This window comes from Passer montanus, unplaced genomic scaffold (genome assembly GCF_014805655.1).
Source record: "Passer montanus isolate IOZ18808 unplaced genomic scaffold, ASM1480565v1 scaffold11, whole genome shotgun sequence".
Classification (NCBI taxonomy): domain Eukaryota; kingdom Metazoa; phylum Chordata; class Aves; order Passeriformes; family Passeridae; genus Passer; species Passer montanus.
In genome coordinates this window covers 1,839,186-1,856,253 of record NW_024357613.1, presented here as the reverse complement: position 1 = coordinate 1,856,253, position 17,068 = coordinate 1,839,186, and the positions used below count along the sequence as shown (strand labels likewise).

The 17,068-nt window shown below is 44.0% G+C and overlaps 2 protein-coding genes across 3 annotated transcripts in view; one reads left to right on the top strand and one right to left on the bottom strand.

Annotated features, from left to right (window-relative positions):
* The window catches only part of CDC40 (cell division cycle 40), a 37,150-nt gene extending 32,833 nt beyond the window's left edge, over positions 1–4,317 (top strand). For both annotated transcript variants that reach the window (XM_039727974.1, XM_039727984.1), the window contains exons 13-15: positions 969–1,045; positions 2,457–2,601; positions 3,334–4,317. In XM_039727974.1, the coding sequence (XP_039583908.1) occupies positions 969–1,045; positions 2,457–2,601; positions 3,334–3,511 (400 nt within the window). In that variant the 3' untranslated portion in view covers positions 3,512–4,317. The remainder of the gene's footprint in view (positions 1–968; positions 1,046–2,456; positions 2,602–3,333) is intronic.
* Positions 4,318–11,950: 7,633 nt separating this feature from the next.
* METTL24 (methyltransferase like 24) overlaps positions 11,951–17,068 on the bottom strand; it is a gene marked incomplete at its 5' end in the record, with an annotated part of 45,308 nt that continues 40,190 nt past the window's right edge. Inside the window, one exon of the mRNA XM_039727640.1 lies at positions 11,951–13,462. Coding sequence (XP_039583574.1) covers positions 13,148–13,462 — 315 coding nt within the window. The remainder of the gene's footprint in view (positions 13,463–17,068) is intronic.

Here is a 17,068-nt window from a genome sequence, read left to right as displayed (position 1 = left end):
TCTGCTCCCAGAGTGTCCCAGCAGCCCTTCTGCTCTGTGAATTAGACAATGAAGTCATAAACATCCCTTTTGTATTAATTAATGTTGCTACAGAACATTTTGCGTGTGTTTTCTGCAGAATACATTAATCAAATCTATTTTCTGCTGGAGGTTTCTTTTGCTTAATGAGAAAGCCATGTACGTGCCTTCCCTTTTTTGCAGTCTTCCAGTGCAGGGTATGAGGAACACTGTGAATATGCACAAACCGTTAGTAATTCAATTTATATAGTCAAAACCAAAGGGCACTTCTGCAGAGTAAGGATTAGACTGTCCTTGTTTTTACCCTAGGCCTTTGTACAGGGCAGTGTATGTTAAGAACATGCACTGGCACAGTCTTTGTGCAATTGAGCTGGGGAGTTCAGCGTTCAGTTCAGCTGTGAATATTTGGAATTGGTTGGCATCCCAATTGGGGAGGTCAGGAGGAATAGGGCATGTCAAAGAGATGAGATAGAGAGAATCCTTTTTTCTTTTCCTTTAAAAAAGTGGTTTAAAAAGAAGAATTTTCAAAAGGCAGAAATATTTGAGTTAAAACAAAACTCAAGTCAAGAAGATGTTCCAATAAGATCCATGCATATGTCAGGATGTTCTTGCTATCTAAATAGGAACTTTGTAAGAGCTGCAGTTATACTGGAGGCAATAAAAGAACTCTGTGTTACCATTTTCCTCTTCACAATTAGAATTATGACTCTAATGTAGACTCTGGCTCATTTGATTGGGGTAAATTCACACTCTCAGAGATTATGCTTTAGATGGCTCTGCGTCTGGAGCTCTAGGGTGTACACTCATAATATTTGAGTTTTTGCATATTCTTCCTTTGGATGCCACCATACATTCTCCATGGTTCAGCTGCCACGTAAATCAGCTGACTTGAAGCAGCTCTTTGGAACATCTCCATGTCTTCATTAAACACATACTTCTTCCTTTTGCAGGGACATTCCTGTAGACTTCAAGTACATAGCTGAGCCAAGTATGCATTCCATGCCAGCTGTGACTTTGTCTCCAAATGGTAGGTTAACACTTTGCTGCCTTCTTAGACCTAATTTACATAGGCATCTTTTACTGATTATTGTCTCTGTGATGTTGCTGTGTTGCATCCTCCTCTCACCCCAGACTAACCCCTCCCAGTCACTCTGTGCACTTATTCCAACATTGGATTGGATTGAGTTTTGATTTAAAATTCTAAAGAACAAGTATGTCAGAATGAGGGTTTATATCAGGGTAACTGTGTCAGTTTAAAATTAGGCTTTCATCCAGACAAGGCAAAAGGACTCTCCATAGAGCTACCATGTGCTCTTTGCTGTATTTAAAATATTAAGAGAAACAGGGAGGGGAACTGACAATGGTGGCAGAGTGTTAAGGAAGTGCAGCAATCCTTGTGGTGCCACAGTTAAAGTAGAAACTCATGTTGTACGTGATCCTGTTCCCTTCTGTTATGAATGTAGTCCAAATAATTCTTGCGTAAGAGAAATCCCAAATTATCTCAGTGTTTCTGTATGTTAATGTTTCACTGGTGTTTATGTTCTTCAATTAGAATCATGCTGAAGAAGGATAGTTGTTTAGTGCCTCAAGTAATCAGTGAAAATCTTGCTAACAAGGCAAAATTCCTGTTAGCTGTTTTGGCCAAATTTAAATAGCTATAGTGTCACCACTATTACAGTGTTGCCAGACTTGCTGTTAACAATCCCATTAGGCTGAGTAGAGGCTGATCAACTTGTTGCACTGCCAATGTTATGTTGTCACTGCATAAAACACTTTAAAGGCAGTGACAATATGCAGAGTTTGGGACAGAAGTCTCTGTTCTGGTGTTCTGTAGCACATCATCATCACTGGATTCTCAGGCAGGAGTTAATGCACTGCCAAGATGCAAAATGAGATGAAGTTATGATTAGAAAAGCCTCAATTTTTCTTTCACTAAAATATCTTTATTAATTGCATTCCATTAAGGCAGAGAATACCTTAGACCTATTTTCAGTCTACCTTAGACCTATTTTCCCATAAAAAGAGGTGGTGACTTTCTTAGAGTACCCACAAAACAGGTGATCAAGTAGAGTGCAGCTAGATGGATTTTTCTCCCCTCACTGAGCTATGTGGTTATGAGCACCAGCAAGGTTACACAGTATCTTAAAAACTTAGCAGGACGTCAGTGGGGTTGATGCAGCACATAGCTGGAGCAGGCAGAGCTTTAGTAGAGTCCTGAGTGCATTTTGTAGGTATAGGCATCCCAAAGCCTGTCAAACAAGGTTTCAACTCTTGTCAGGCAGAAACAATATCAACTGTTACCTAAATCCCTGCTACATAATGAAAATCTGGATTCAGATAGTGCAAGAAAAAATGTCAAAATCTCCAAAAACATCCCAGTTAGGTCTGTTTCTTCAGATGCAGCACCCTGACACCACCTTTGTTTATTGCATTTATAGGGAAATGGTTGGCTTGCCAGTCAATGGATAACCAAATCTTGATTTTTGGAGCTCAGAACAGATTCAGATTAAACAAAAAGAAAATTTTCAAAGGTCACATGGTAGCTGGCTACGCTTGTCAAGTGGATTTTTCACCTGATATGAGGTAAGTTTTTGTGGGAATGAACTTCATCTTATAACTTGCAAGTATGGACACTAAATTTCCTTTTGAATCCCCTGCAGCATTCATGAATGCACAGTCCTGTTAACTCAGCATTGGGCAGAGCTCCCTTGTCAAGCAGCAGAACAGAAAGTTTACTCTTGGCATCTGATAGGACCAAGAGAGGCTTCCACAGCCAACTCCCATCTTTTTGCACAGGGTGTGCAGTGCAGTTCCCACTTGTCTAGAGAATGTGGCATTTGAACTCACCCAGTTTCCCCAGTTCACAGGTCTGGTGTGGGTATCCTCATTCACAGTTCAGAGAACCATCTCTTTCTTCCTGTTGGCTCAGTAATATGCCCATACATTTAGTACTGTGTGTACATAAGATACAAGTTAGTATATAAACCAGGGAATAACATCAGCAAACCTGGAGGAAAGTGTCCATGATTTTAGAGAAACTTGTGGCATTTTCTCTTGGGTTCCAGTAACACCGTGCAGGGTATAATCACACTGCTTAGCACACGTACCTCACCGTTGATGAATCACCTTCTGCAGGACTTGTGCACTCTCAGAGCACAGCCTGAAAGCTAATTCCTTGGTAGCAATGTTTGCAGGCTGTGTCAGATGGGAAGCTCCCTGGAGGAAGCTCTTTTCTGTTGCTCAGTTGCTGCTTATAATAGCATGCAAGCAGTCTGCACACATGATACAACTTCCATTTTATTCCTGTTAATACAGCTATGTGATATCTGGAGATGCAGATGGGAAGCTAAACATCTGGGACTGGAAGACAACAAAACTCTACAGCAGGTTGAAAGCACATGACAAAGTCTGTATTGGTGCAGTGTGGCATCCACACGAAACATCCAAAGTCATCACGTGCGGCTGGGATGGTCTGATTAAACTATGGGACTAAAGAGGGTGCTACAGAGACCAAAAGATGCAAGCCCTGCATACATCTGAGATTAGGGTGCATTCTGCTGTGAGGATGGGTAGACATTGTAATAATGCAGTTCTCAGCTCTCTGTATATATGCACTAAACACCAGGAAATTCAGAAGACTCAAGTGAAAGGATATAGTTCTAAATATGGCATCTGGGAATGAGAAGCTAAGCTGAGGTCATCTCAAGCATGCAGAATCATGTGCCAGTTTGTCTTGCCTCTGCTTGTGCAAAACACTTGTAAAATAAAAATAATTTTAAGAAAAACTATTTTTGTGGTTCTGGCTGTCAGAGAGTTTAAAGAGAAAACCAACAATTGTGGAACTTTCTTCCTAAGAAGAAATCTTTGGTACCTACTGCAATAGAGCTGGGAAAAGATAAGCACAAATCCACTTGCTGAGATTCACTAATTCACACTAGAAATGAAGAATTAATAGGAAGCTAGCAGATCTCAGATGAACTCTATCAACTGAAGATGCCATTCATAGTCTTAGTTTCTGTCTGTAGAATCATGAGGCTACTTACTTTCACTTTTGCAAGTAGTCTTCATTTTCAGGGTTTTCCTCATATGGTTGTGTGCTGTGTTGTTTTTTTGTCTTCCCATATGCTATTCTGTTCCGATAAGCATGACATATTAAAAAAAAAAAAAGTGAATGTCTCTTTTTCTGTTTGGAATAGTTTGTATTATAAGCCCCATGAAGGTTTTGACAATTCTATGTATATACATGTCACACTTTTTCTCTTTAAAGAACTTATTTTTAATAAATCTTTTTATAAAAACTCTGCTTATCTTTATTCCATTTTTCTGTCTTGAGCTGTCCATATAAAATATTTCCTGCCATTTGTTATTTTAATATGCAGTTGTAACAGTGTTCAGATAAACTCGTTCACTTGCAGTGTTCGTTTGAAACTAAGGCAAGTTGGCAGCAGGAGAAAAAAAAAAACCTTTTGACTCCCTGTCTGCCCTCTTTTTTGGGCACATAAAAATAAATGCATGTACTGAATTTTATCCCATTGATCAGTGTATAATTACAGTTTTGAATATTATTTACTGTAAATCCAATTACTGCTCAACCATTAGAAAGGCTAGCAAAGGAGTAATTGCCTTAATTGACAGCAAGATAGAAGCTGAGACAGAATCCCAAATGGTCAAGGCAGAAGGAGATGGTTGGTTGTTTTGTGGATTTTGGGTTGTTTGACTGGATGCAAGAAATTCTGAGTGAGTTACACAGGTCAGTCCTTGTGAGTGAGCAGGAAGCTTAAGCATTTTAGGCTCTGTAGTGCTGATCTCAAGAGTCATTCCACTGTCGGTCCATGCTGTTGTGTAACTGCACTGAGTTGACACATTCCTGGTTACTTTCCCATCCCAGCAGCCTCGTGTGCCTGAAAAACTCCACGCTGTCATAGGCACCATCCTGGTGGTAACTGGGTATTGCCCAGTCTCGTTCCCATACAAGCACTGACATAAAAATGGTAGAGCCTGGAGAGAGGAAAGAGCTGGTCCAGCATGTCCTGTGGACTGATCCTCTGTTGGGAGAGGCTGTTCCTGCTTCTCTGCTCTTCAGGATGTGGGTGGGAAAGAGCTGCTGCTGTCTTGCAGAGGATGAATTTCTGATGTGCTTTTCAGAGGGAAGGTTTGATTCCTGAGCTGGGAGTTGAGTGTGTTGTGTGCCAGGTGCTGCTTCAAGAGAAAGTGGGCTGGAGAAATTTGGAATGGATTTTCTCCTTCAAATACATTTCCCAAATGGATATGTGGCGGTGTGCCCTGACTGTTAACAGTTTGTATGTACAGAGAAATAAGGAGGAGGAGAAGAGGAATAGAGCTGATAGAAGATCTTCCCACAGGAACACATACTGGCTTTCACATCAGAAACACCTTTCCCAAATGCTTAAAACCATTTAAATCATAATACACAAGATGCTTGGCTCTGTTGTTGGTACTGTGTCTTTCCATGTGTCATCTATCATGCTGAACTTTAGAGATACACTTGCAAAATAGTACATGCAAAATATGAAAATAAGTGTATAAACTCTTGTATTCATATACTGAGTGTTGTCTCAGTAGGAAAAAATATAAGAAATGTTTCAACCAATTCTGCTGGAGTTGATGAATTGGGATTAAATGTTTGCAGCAAGACCAGAATCAAAATTACCCTAGAAACTTTCAGATAAAATCCTTTGTCCCTCACAGTTGGTCACTGCATTAATCTTTTGTGGAATTTCTCACATCTGCATTGAAGCCTGCAGGGGAAATTTTCATGAGGATAATTCCCTCTTGTTGCAAACTGCAAAGCTCACGTTGTCAGCTAGTTTGCTGTGCACAAGGATAGATGTGTGTGTGAGTGAGGTGCAAGTCCAGACTTGGTTTTCCAGCAGCCACCTGGGCTAATCAACTCAAATCTTGTCCTTCCCGATTTCATGTTTGACCAGAAATTGGTCTGTCACAGGGGTTGGTCAGAGCAAGTCTAGGCTGAGACCTCTATGCTGAGCATGGCCTGTGAGCAGACAGATCCAGGGAAAAGTCAGCATTGGGAGAAAAGGGAAGAGTGCATTTCAAGATCCCTGGTTAATTTTCCTTGGACATTAGTGGAGAGTGCAGCTCAGTGATTCCAGCTGAACAGACATCTGGGGAGGGCTGGAAGAGAGTGTGTGGCACTGCCAGGGAGGAACACAGCAAAGCTGGACTGCAGGGCTGCCATCACAGCATCGTTACTTTGTTCCCCTTGATCGTGCACCTGCAGATTTCAGAAATGACATGCCAGTATGTTGCTGCTTTTATTAATACTGATTGCTTTTACAGCAGAAGTTTTGCAGGTCAGTCAACCATCCATCATTCTTGGAGTTCTGTCTGGGAAAATTGATAGTTCCTTTCACCTTTTGTCAGCTTTTTCTTGGACTTTTTTCATATTCAAGAGGGGGAAATAGCCCACATATCCTCGTGCATCTTGGTGGTAAGGAGGCTGGCTGTCTTGAAGCAGATGGTCTTGGCATCTGTCTTGCTCAGAGTTTATAATTGTCCCCAGTAAGATGGGGCTGCTCAGTCTTTGCCCTCATTACAAAGAACAAACATCAAAATTACTGTGCATCCAGAAAAGTCCAAGATTGTCTTGTAAAAATCCGATTTTTAGCAGCAGGCAGATGTTCCATACACTGTTTAACTCTGTGGTCTTTAACAGCTGATTTAAACAGGGAGCCTTGCAGCTCCAGCAGCCCAGTAACACGATGTACTTCTTTCTACCAGCTGGTTATTACAAAATCCTGCTCCCATTTGCTAGGAAAGCTCCATATGACAAGCAGCCAGCACGGGGGGGAACACGCGGAGAGCGGAGGAGGGAGGGGAGTTTTGCTTGGAGGGCTTTATAAACAGTACAGCCTATACACCAGAAAAAATCAGTTGCCAGGAAGGTTGTTCCTCTGGAGACTACTTAAGGGACTTGTTACTGTAGGTGGACTTAACTAGCATACACTCAAAATTTTAAGCCTCATATTTTACAGGAAAATATGTCTTTGCTGTTAGGCTTGCTGATAAGCAAAACAGACACCACGGCTGTCTTGCAGCACTCAGAGAAAACTACTTGTGGCAGGGTTATGTTTACAGAAGCTGCTTGCAGAATTTAAAGCTTTCAGAAACAAGCTGCAATAACTTTCAGCGGACCATGGACCTGTAAATTCACCAGGCACACTGGAAGTTTGTCCTCAGACCTGTTTGTTATCTTGTCTGATAGAATATTTAAAATGTGGTAAATGCACCGAGCCTTTGTGAGCCTCCTTTTGCCCTGCCGTGCTTCACACCGCTGGGGGACTGCTCAAATGAAACATTGCTGTGTTGGTCAATAGAGTAAGAGGTTCTCATTAGGCCTTGGTGTTTTTTGGGTAATCTGGAAGATGTCAAGGCTAACTGAGCCTGCTTCTCTGGTTTGGGAAAGGAAGACAGCCACACAAATCCTCTGGGGAGTCATTTGAGTAATAGGAACTTTATGGAGCTTCAAGATCACTGACAGCTGCCCAGACATAGTTCTGGGAGCTGCAAATCTTCCCCACTCTCCCAGCATAATTGGCCCACAGTTGGTGTCTCACTCCTATTCCTCAGCTAAACTCTTTAATTGTGTAATTTTTTTTTTTTGGTGGAGTTTAAACTGTTCCAAAACGATATTAAGAGGGGAAAAAAAAAATGCCCTGTCCTAGAAGAGTTGTAACAATTTTACCTCCCACCTTAGCTTGTTCCAGGCTGATTTCCCCAGGCATCCCCAGGCCTTTGCTCAGGGCCGTTGTTCATATTTTGCTTTGGCATCCCCACACAGTCTTGCTCTTTCAGCTTTTCCTCATGTTCTCTCTCAAACAATAATCCCTTCCAGTATTCCTCGGAGATAAAAAGGGAACTCAGACTCTGAAATAATTTGTCAGGCCAGACATCTACAAGAAAAAAGAAGGAAGGCCCATTCCCTGGAGTTTCCAAAACCTTGCTCAGTTTTGTCAGAAGAGCTTCCCTGCTGCAAGCTCCTTTCTCTGCCCTCATGCTGATGCTTTGGGAGTACCTTGGGGCAGCAGGACAAGTGGGTTTTGTTTAGTCATTATTCCTCCAATATTAAAGAAGTGGAATAACATTAGGGAATACTTCTTCAGATCCTGGATTCTCCTGTTTCTTGGAGCAATTTTTCTTTCATAAAGAAGTTGGAAGTAATTTCAGGGCCTCTCCTGCCTGACAAGTCAGTTTGAGAGGTCAGTGTGGGGTTGTCTGGTGAAGTCCTAGTCCCTGTGTCTTGGCTGCTCCTGGCTGGTGTTGGTGGAGAGACACCAGTGGAGAGACACAGGTCCTCTTAGGGCACAGCTGCTGCTGCTGCTGCCTCAGAGATCTGACACCAGTCAGGAAGCTGCCCCCTCCTCCCTGCAAGGGCAGTGGCACCCTGGGTGGTGGCTCCACTGTAGATATCTGCAGATGGATGCTAGGGTGGGATTCACATTGGTTTTGATTGATTCAGAAATGGAATTTCAAATATAGGGGGGGGGAAATACCGGTTAAGACACTGGGCATTTTCATTACTTGCAGAAGTTTTGTACTGTGTATACCACTGCACTTTCCTTCAGAAAACTGCTTAAACTCAAAGATCTATGTTGGTAATTCACCAAAAAGGGCAGGGATGTGGCACTGGTGTTCACACTTGAGTCATCCCTTCCAGGCAGTGCACAGCGGGCTCCTGCTCTCCCTGTGCAAGGTGCTGCCTGTTGGGATAAGGGATGTAACATAGACTGTCTCTGCAAAGGTCTCCTTCTGAAGCAGGTAAAACTCCTCCCATGAGGTCAAACTGCACTGTGAACAGGGACTTCTCTTTAAGGGCAGAGATCCATTCATTACTGCAGGTGGTTCCCTTCAAGGGCCAGGCTTGCTCTGCAGATGCTGTCCCTGAAAGCCAGTGGAGGGGGGCAGGTATAAATATGTCTCTGAATGTAGGTCAGCTCTGAACTTCCACTGCCACTAAACCAGGTCTCTACTGACTGCAATTAAATGTCACATTGTGTTAACAAGCAGGAAAAAATCAAGAGTGATTTCCTACTGAATAACCCTGAGTATCCTGTCAAGGACAAGGGAGCGGCTAATGAAGCTCATGAAATCAAAGTTTTGTAATGAACCAGATGGTCTCAGCTGTTGAATTATTCACCAGAGAGAATGAGTACCATTTCTTCAGGTGTGCTACTGGGTGATATGTCTTCTTGGCATCTGCCAAGGAAGGCCAGACATATGTTCCCTTTACGCTTTCTTTGTTCTTTCACAGTTGAGAGGCGCTCGAAGAACAACCTTTCACAAGTCACAATGAGATCAAAGCCTGGGGCCAGAAGTACCTGCAATAAATGACAGGTTTTGGAGTGCAGCAGGAGGTCAGACCTCTGTTTAGGCAAATTTTGGAACCTCCAAGGAAGCCAATGTGACATTCAGAAAGGACCCAGTTTTCCTGGAGGAGTGTATTAGTGTTCTAACAAATTCCCCTCTGTGCTGCCATGGGCTCGCCATGGAAAACCCATGTTGCAGTATCAGCTGGGATGGTTTGAGGGGATTCACATCTGTTGCTTCTCTTCATTTTCACCAGGTTATGGACAGCACCTGTAAGTTCTGATTCACAAATGTGTGTGGTTTATAAATCACTGTGAGCCTGTCTGAAAGAGAAATGCCCTCACCCCCACAAAAGGATTTGTGCAGGTAGAATTGCGCCTACCCCTGGATCATCTCTGCAAGGATCCACTTTAGACCAACCTAAGACATCTCCTGGTGGAGTTGTCCAACTGATGCAATAATGGCTCCACATCAGGAACAAGACCTGTCTTCATGTCTTTGTTAGGAGGGGTTGGCACTGGCTGTGGCCTCCATGAGTGGCCTGAGGATCGGGCAGGAAGGAGGCTCCTGGGCTGGAAGCAGTGGACTGGTTACTTTGGAGAACTGATACTCATGCCTGCAGGGAGGGTGGGGAGATGTCCAGTGCACCTGGGGACAGCAGGCCAGGAGAACAGGAGGACAGCAGAGATAGGCAATACCTGTAATGGTGGTGCTGAGCAGATCTGGGGCTGAGTCTGACTTCCTCCATGGCCATGCAGTTCCCAGCCTCCAGGCCATGGCTCAAGGGCAGAATGCCCTGTTCACACTGATTTAATGGTGCTCTCTGTACCCAGCCCTTGAAGAAGGGGGAAGCTGTGGTGATTTCTGTGCAGGTGTGACCTGGGAAGAGTTGTGGAGTGCAACACTGGCATGTGGTTACTGATGGAGATGATCTCTGAGCAGGTCAGGGGCAATTGTGCCTGGGTATGGCAGTGGGTAGACACAGACCCCACACAACATCCCTCAGCACCAGCCTGTCCCTGCAGCAGTCAGCCAGCACTGGCTTGTGTCCCTGGGCACGTATCCAGCAGCTCAGGCATCAGGAGACAGGAACTGAATTCATTTAAAGGTCTGTCCTTTAGGTAAAAGAGATCAATAAAAGAGAAGGGGTAAGGGCAAAATGCAAGACCTCAGAAAGAAAGGCTGTAACTCTGCTCTAAGAGATGTGAAGTAGAAAAGCAGAGAGTGCATTAAATAAGCACTGTTCATTTTCTCCTATAATATCACATAACTACCTCCAGAATGATAAATGGCTTTTATCTACCCTGTATTAGAGATAAGGTTTTCTTTAAAATTACCATGGTTATTGGAATCTTTTTTGCCAAAGATGTATTTGCTGTAGCCTGAAGTGTTTCTGACACTACCTGGCAATCCCAAGCAAGAGATTACCTGAGGGTTTATTAAACTCCCTTACTAACCAAAGAACCAGGCTGGACCTCTACTCCACTTCTGTAATTTGCATATCACCATATTACTTCAGGGAAATAAATGATGGAAGATGTGCTTCTGTTTTGAATTTTAATATCTGAGAGAGGTCATGTAATTTATTTTTTAACCTCTATCTATTGGTTTCTTAAACAAATGATAATAAGCTGCTAGGCTACTTACTCTAAGACTAGTTAGGAGGAAAAACCTGCACGGTGCTAGAACCCATATTTTTATACTTCATTAATAAATCAGGACTTGCAGCTGGACTTCTGCCACCCCGTTATTTGAAAAATGGGAGCTGAGCCATTCTGCAGTGCACTGAGCGTGGCCACTGCAACACACCAGATATTAGTTTAGGAAGCCCTGGCAGCCTCTTGCATTTTGATCAATCTCCTCATGGCTCTGCATCGTTAAACAACTTCAGTACTTAATGTATGAGGGTTGTAGCAAGGCTGGCTGTCACAAAGAAGGCATTTCTTACTCATTTTTCAGAGGTTGTGGATCTCTTGGATTGTGCATTACAGGTTCAGGGATGGAAATAGGTAGCTCAACCCTGAGGAAAGTGCTGTGCCCAACATCTTGGGCATGAGGAATTCTACACATCTGCATCAGGTCATCTTGGTTTTGATGCAGGGCTGAGGGCATGGTGGGCACCCTCAGTGCCCTGCCCTGGGTGTCTGCAAAGCCCTGCTCCGGGTGGGATGTGCAGGAGCAGAAACAGGAGCTATTTTATAGAATCATACAACATCTCAGGTTGGAAGGGACCCAGTAAGGATCATCAAGACCAACTCATTGCTCCTCACAGAACCTAAAACTAAATAAGAGAGTCATGGAGAGATTGCCTGAACTCTGACAGGCTTGGTGCCATGACCACTTCCCTGGGAAGCCTGTTCCAGTGACTGACCACCTTCTGGGTAAAGAACCTTTTCCTCATAACCTATCTGAACTTCCCCTGACACAGTTTCATTCCATTTTTTCATGTCCTGTCACTGGTCACTGGAGAGAGGAGATCAGCATCTCCCCCTCCACCACCTCCCCTGAGGAAGCTGTAGACTTGGAGAAGTCGGAAACCAAAGGCAGTTAAAAAGTCCACATACCAAAGAATGAAAGTGACATCTTGTATTTTAATGAAAAGTTTAATGTCAAAATTCATCTAAAGATAAGAAAAAATCCAACCTGCTATATATTTTTAGCTCCCCCCATTCCTTATCTCTTTGGGGAATGTCAAAGGCTCCCAGGGGCACTGCAGACAATCCACATTCCAGCAGAGCCCCAGCACAGCTGCAGTCCAGGGCATCTGCTTGGGCTGCCACCTCTACCAGCATTAGTACAGATCCAGGCTCTGGCCTCCTTATGCCAGGGAGAGGCAAGGTGGTGAGACACAGCACTGAAAAGGCACCAGGAAATGTTCAACTAAACCCCAAAACAAACAAAAAAGCCCACGTTGCATTTTTGTCTCTTACATCTATCTCACTAGATCAAAAACCACTTGCTGCAGCCATTGCATGAGTAATTTCAATCAAGCTGTTCTTTGAGCAGATGAACTAGAGAAGCCCTGTCTTCTGTGGCTGAAGGCTCTTGTGGATGAGGAAGGGGAGCGCTGGCAGCAGCTTATCCAGCAGCTGAGTGACTCTGTCCCACTGTCTCCCATTTCAGAAGTGTTGAAGTCACTTTCTGCTCCCAGATTAGGTTAAAAAACCTAGGTCAGGGCACTCAGAACCTGCTCAAATAAATAGGTAGGGACTTTGTTTGGTGGTGATTTCTGTCTCTGCCAAATTCAGCTGAAATTTGCCAGTGGGCTCAAGAACATATTGTTCTTGCCTAAAGTTTGTTCCATCGGAAACAAGGCCAAAGTAAAAAAGTTGCAAATCAAAGATAATCACTTTACAGAAAAGTAACACTTGACACTTTCTTTAAAAGACACCTCACCACAAGCACTGTCCTGCCCAAGGGCTGGTCCAGCTCAGCCAGCAGAGCTTCCTGAGGCAGCCCCAGAGGGATGCCCTCCTGGCTGGCATGCTCAGGCAGGGGGCAGCCTGGAAAAGCCATGCTCTTAGCTCCCCCAGACAGAGCTTTACAGAAACCTCTGTCCTCTGGGACAATGTACCCACTGGCAAATATATTGCTATACAAATCTGCACCATGTATCTTCTCCTAGTGCCAGTTCTTTTCACAACATATAAATATAAAAGCCAGTTCATTTTGTTAGCAGTCACTGCGTGCATATTTAGCAACTTTAGCCAGTGACACCAAAATCCTCTTCAGTAACACTATGGGGCCAGATGGCTCACAATCACACATCATAAATTCTTTTCTGCTATTTCCATCTTGTATTTACCCAGCTCAGTGTGTAACAGCTACTGGCGTTGAAGGCTTCCTTTTTCAGAAACATCTGTGGTTTTGATAAGTCTTTGTAGGTGTGGAAAAGCCTGAAGTCCTTCAGCTCCAGTTCTCGGAGCAGGCTGTACCAGTACCGCACCACGGTGCTGTCATTGCCACTGACCTCAAACCCAGGCCAGTGGATGTGCACCTCAAAGACCAGCTGTCCTATCTGCTCAACAACATCTTCCAGGATCAGGTTTTCCAAAATTTTCCACTCAGCACTCTCCACGTCTGCCTTGAGGACGTCGATCTGCAACAGAAGCACCATTTCTATGTGAAAATGAGAAACTTTGCAGTTATAGTTACATCTGGGGCTAGGGTTAGCCATTCTTCAATACACAGATATTCATTCTGTATTGAAAAAATAAATCAAAAATCTCAGAGGACTAACACAGGCGGTACAAGGGGTTTCACACTTGACTGTTCACAGCCCTTCTCCTCCTGCCTCAGGGTTGAAAAGCTGCATATTCCAAATGCCTCCTACAACCAAAGCATGTTACTGGTTCCTTCACAATTCTTGGGTGGCATCACAGCTATGAAAAAAAGAAACAGAACCAAACAACAGACCCACACCCACTCACAAGGATTACCTGCACCAAAGCTGAGTGGGGTGCTCATGAGCCATATGCTACATGTCACACAAGTGCAAGAGAAGACCAAAGTAAAAAATGAACGCTGTGAGCAGCTCAGGTGACCAGCTGCCCTTGGCCAAGCTGCTGGCTGAAGCTTTTCCAGGCATCCCTACAGATGCTGAAAGAGGAGAACCAAAACAAAGGATAACTATGCAAAGAGTCTTCAGGATTTTAAGGGCAGCTCCTCCAAAGGAAAAGGCATAGCAGAAAAGAAGATGTGAAGGTGTTTGAAAGGAATAACAGATCTAATAGAAAAGTGTTCTGGTTTTAGACCATTATTTAATTTTGTAGTGAGATATTCAGGAATCCATCTTCTCATAGCCCAACACAATTGCGGGTTGACTTTGTTTGGAGATTAGCTGGGGGAGGTGAGCTGATGCTTTAACATAAAAAGAGCATTTCATCACCATTTCACACCTGGTAGAAAACAATGACCACAGTGCAGCAGTGGTCACACAGTGCAGAGCTCAGCTTGTTTTCCAGAGCCCAGCAGGGGAAAGTCCTCCACTGTGAGAGTAGGGTTTGCCTGTGCCAGTTCCACCTGAGCTGATGCTTCTGCCCATCTGCTCACACTCAAGATGGGTTTGAAGTGAAAATCTGACGACTTTATTTAGTCAAGAATTCCTAAAAAAAAAAAAAAAAAAAAAAAGAAAAAAGAAAACCCCCAAAAAACTCAAACCACAAAAAAACCAAAAACAAGAAAAACCCAAAAATCAAAAAAAACCTCCCAGATTCTCTCTGGCAGTCTACCTTAACCACTTGTGGCAGTATCAAAAAGAGCACTTGTGTGGGTATAGGAAAGAAATTTGGGCAGGTATTGTAAAAGCACTTCCAAGGCAACTTTTCTCCCAAGTTGCCCCATCCCAGGGCAGCTGGCTGGTGTCATGCATGCCATGCCCCCTCTGTGGGGCTCACAGACCCCTCTGCTCTGGGCACAGGGCAGGGGTTGTGCTGTGAGCACATCTCCATACAACCAGAGCTGTGCTTTGCATGGGCCATGGCCAAGAAACCACAGGGCTGTGGCAAAGGGTGGCCACATCTACCTTCCCTTGTTCCATGGACTGCTGGCTGGGGATGCCAGGGGCTGAGGTGCTGGGGTGCAGAGCTCACAGCCACTCAGCCCTCCTCAGGGGCTGTGCCCCAGCACCATGGATGGGCATGGCATGGCAGGAATCTCTAGGTGCTGGACACTTGCCCATTCTGGTCTCCATCTATAAAACAAGGGTTGAGCACATGAAGGGCTGTGAGATTCACATGGAACAAGCTGTAAACCAGCTGGAAACAAAACACCACATTTTCAGAGCAGGACTTGAATGAGGTCCATGGTCACAGAGTGAATCTTAATAAGCCAAGCGACCGCTTGTCTGCTCATTAAGAAGGCATTGTGCCTCCTTCATTCTGTAGGAGGCAGGGGGCCAGTGGAAAATGACCAAGGGATTGTGGAATTAAAGCCCATATTGTGGTATGTGTGCATGGGGAGCAGAAAGGAAGGTTGCACAGACAACCTTAGCTCTGGTATTTCCTAACTTGCCTCTCTAACAAAGAGCCTGTCAGTCTGTCCATCCGCGGGTCAGTGAAAGAGTTGAACACAGCACTCCTTTGGGTTCAAGGGGAGGCTGAATTTAAATGATGCAGCTCATGACATTTCAGCTGGTGGGTGAGCCCACTTGCTTTCCTTCATACATTTAAATTGGTTATTTATTTTGCAAATACCAACTCATATCTCTACCTGTAATGCAGTTTTGCAGGCAGTTGGTTCCACACGGGTGCAATTGCCACAGGACCACACGGCCACACTTAAGAAACCACAGATTTTTATCTCTGGGAGACTTATGTAACTTTGAAAGCAGACAAATTATTCAAACCCTTTTTTTTTTTCATGGGGGGAGAGGGTGGAGGGATAGGGGAAGAAATGTTTCTAGGCATTTGGTTTTGTTTTCCCATGCTCTTACTTTATGGCATCAGTGGGACATCTTTTTCCCATGGTAATGTTTCCAGTCCTTCAGGTTTGTTTGTTTTTCTCTGGTGACACTAACTGCTGCTCTGGCTGCTCAGCAGGCACTCTGCGTGCTTTGTGCTGTATTTGCAAAACTGATCTGAAAAGTGGCTGGTAACCAGTGTTTCAGTAGGAGAAAATGAGTTACCACAATAACAGCTTGAACACATAATGAAATGACCAGGAAACAATCACAAGGCTAGTGGAGAAGTGCTGCATACACAAACCAGAGGCTCTTTGTGGCTCTTAGTGCCCTGCACTGCTCAGAAACCTGGAGGGGGAAAGGAACCTGTCTCAACCCATCAACTTTTGTGACTGCCTTCCAGGCAAGGTGTCCCTCTCTGCCCAGAGTTTCCATTGCATGCCATGGATAGTGTAAAATGAATGGCAGAACAGCTATGTTTAGGCATATCTGAGCAAATTGCAAGCATCCTGCTAACACCAAATGCACATTTTGTGATGATTAGACAGCTCAGGAGATATTTACCATAGGTGATAAGCAGCACACTACCGATAAGAAATGCACTATCACCTTCCAGTTGCCTTGATCCAAAGTGCCAGTGAAAGGATTAGTGGACAAATCTATAAATTCAGAGCTCTAATTCGCCCGGGAGCACAGCTGGAGTCTGCTGCTGTGAATAAATCCTGGAGGGCAAAGATCTACAGTGCCTGAAGGTAAAGTATGGCAGTGAGTTTCAAGCAGTTACAAAGACTGGTTCCTCTTATCTTCCACAAATCCTCTTATCCTCCATGAACTAACTAGGTTATCACAGAAAAGTAAAAAATGTGGATTTTAGAATGTTCTCTTATCTTCCACAAATCCTCTTATCCTCCATGAACTATCACAGAAAACTAAAAAATGTGGATTTTAGAATGTTCTCCCAGTTTAGCTCCCTTGAAAAAGCACTGCAGCATGGTACCACTTACACTTGGAGGGAAAAAAAATGGGGGGGAGGGCATGCTCCTGCACAACCAAGCATATAAAACAGCTGAAAAATTGTGTTTTACTTAGTGAAGGTCAACATATACTGTATGAAGGCTCATTTCTTCTTTTTAGGGTAATGACTTGTTACAAGTATGCATCATTTCCTAAAGCAGAGATCTGAGCTCTGTTCACCTTGACCGCTTTTGAAATACCGGGGTTAACGGGGATTGCAGGCTCTGTGCTGCCCCGTGGGCATCATTTAAAGCTCCCCATGGAGAACAGTCAATTGAGAGTGAGTAGCTG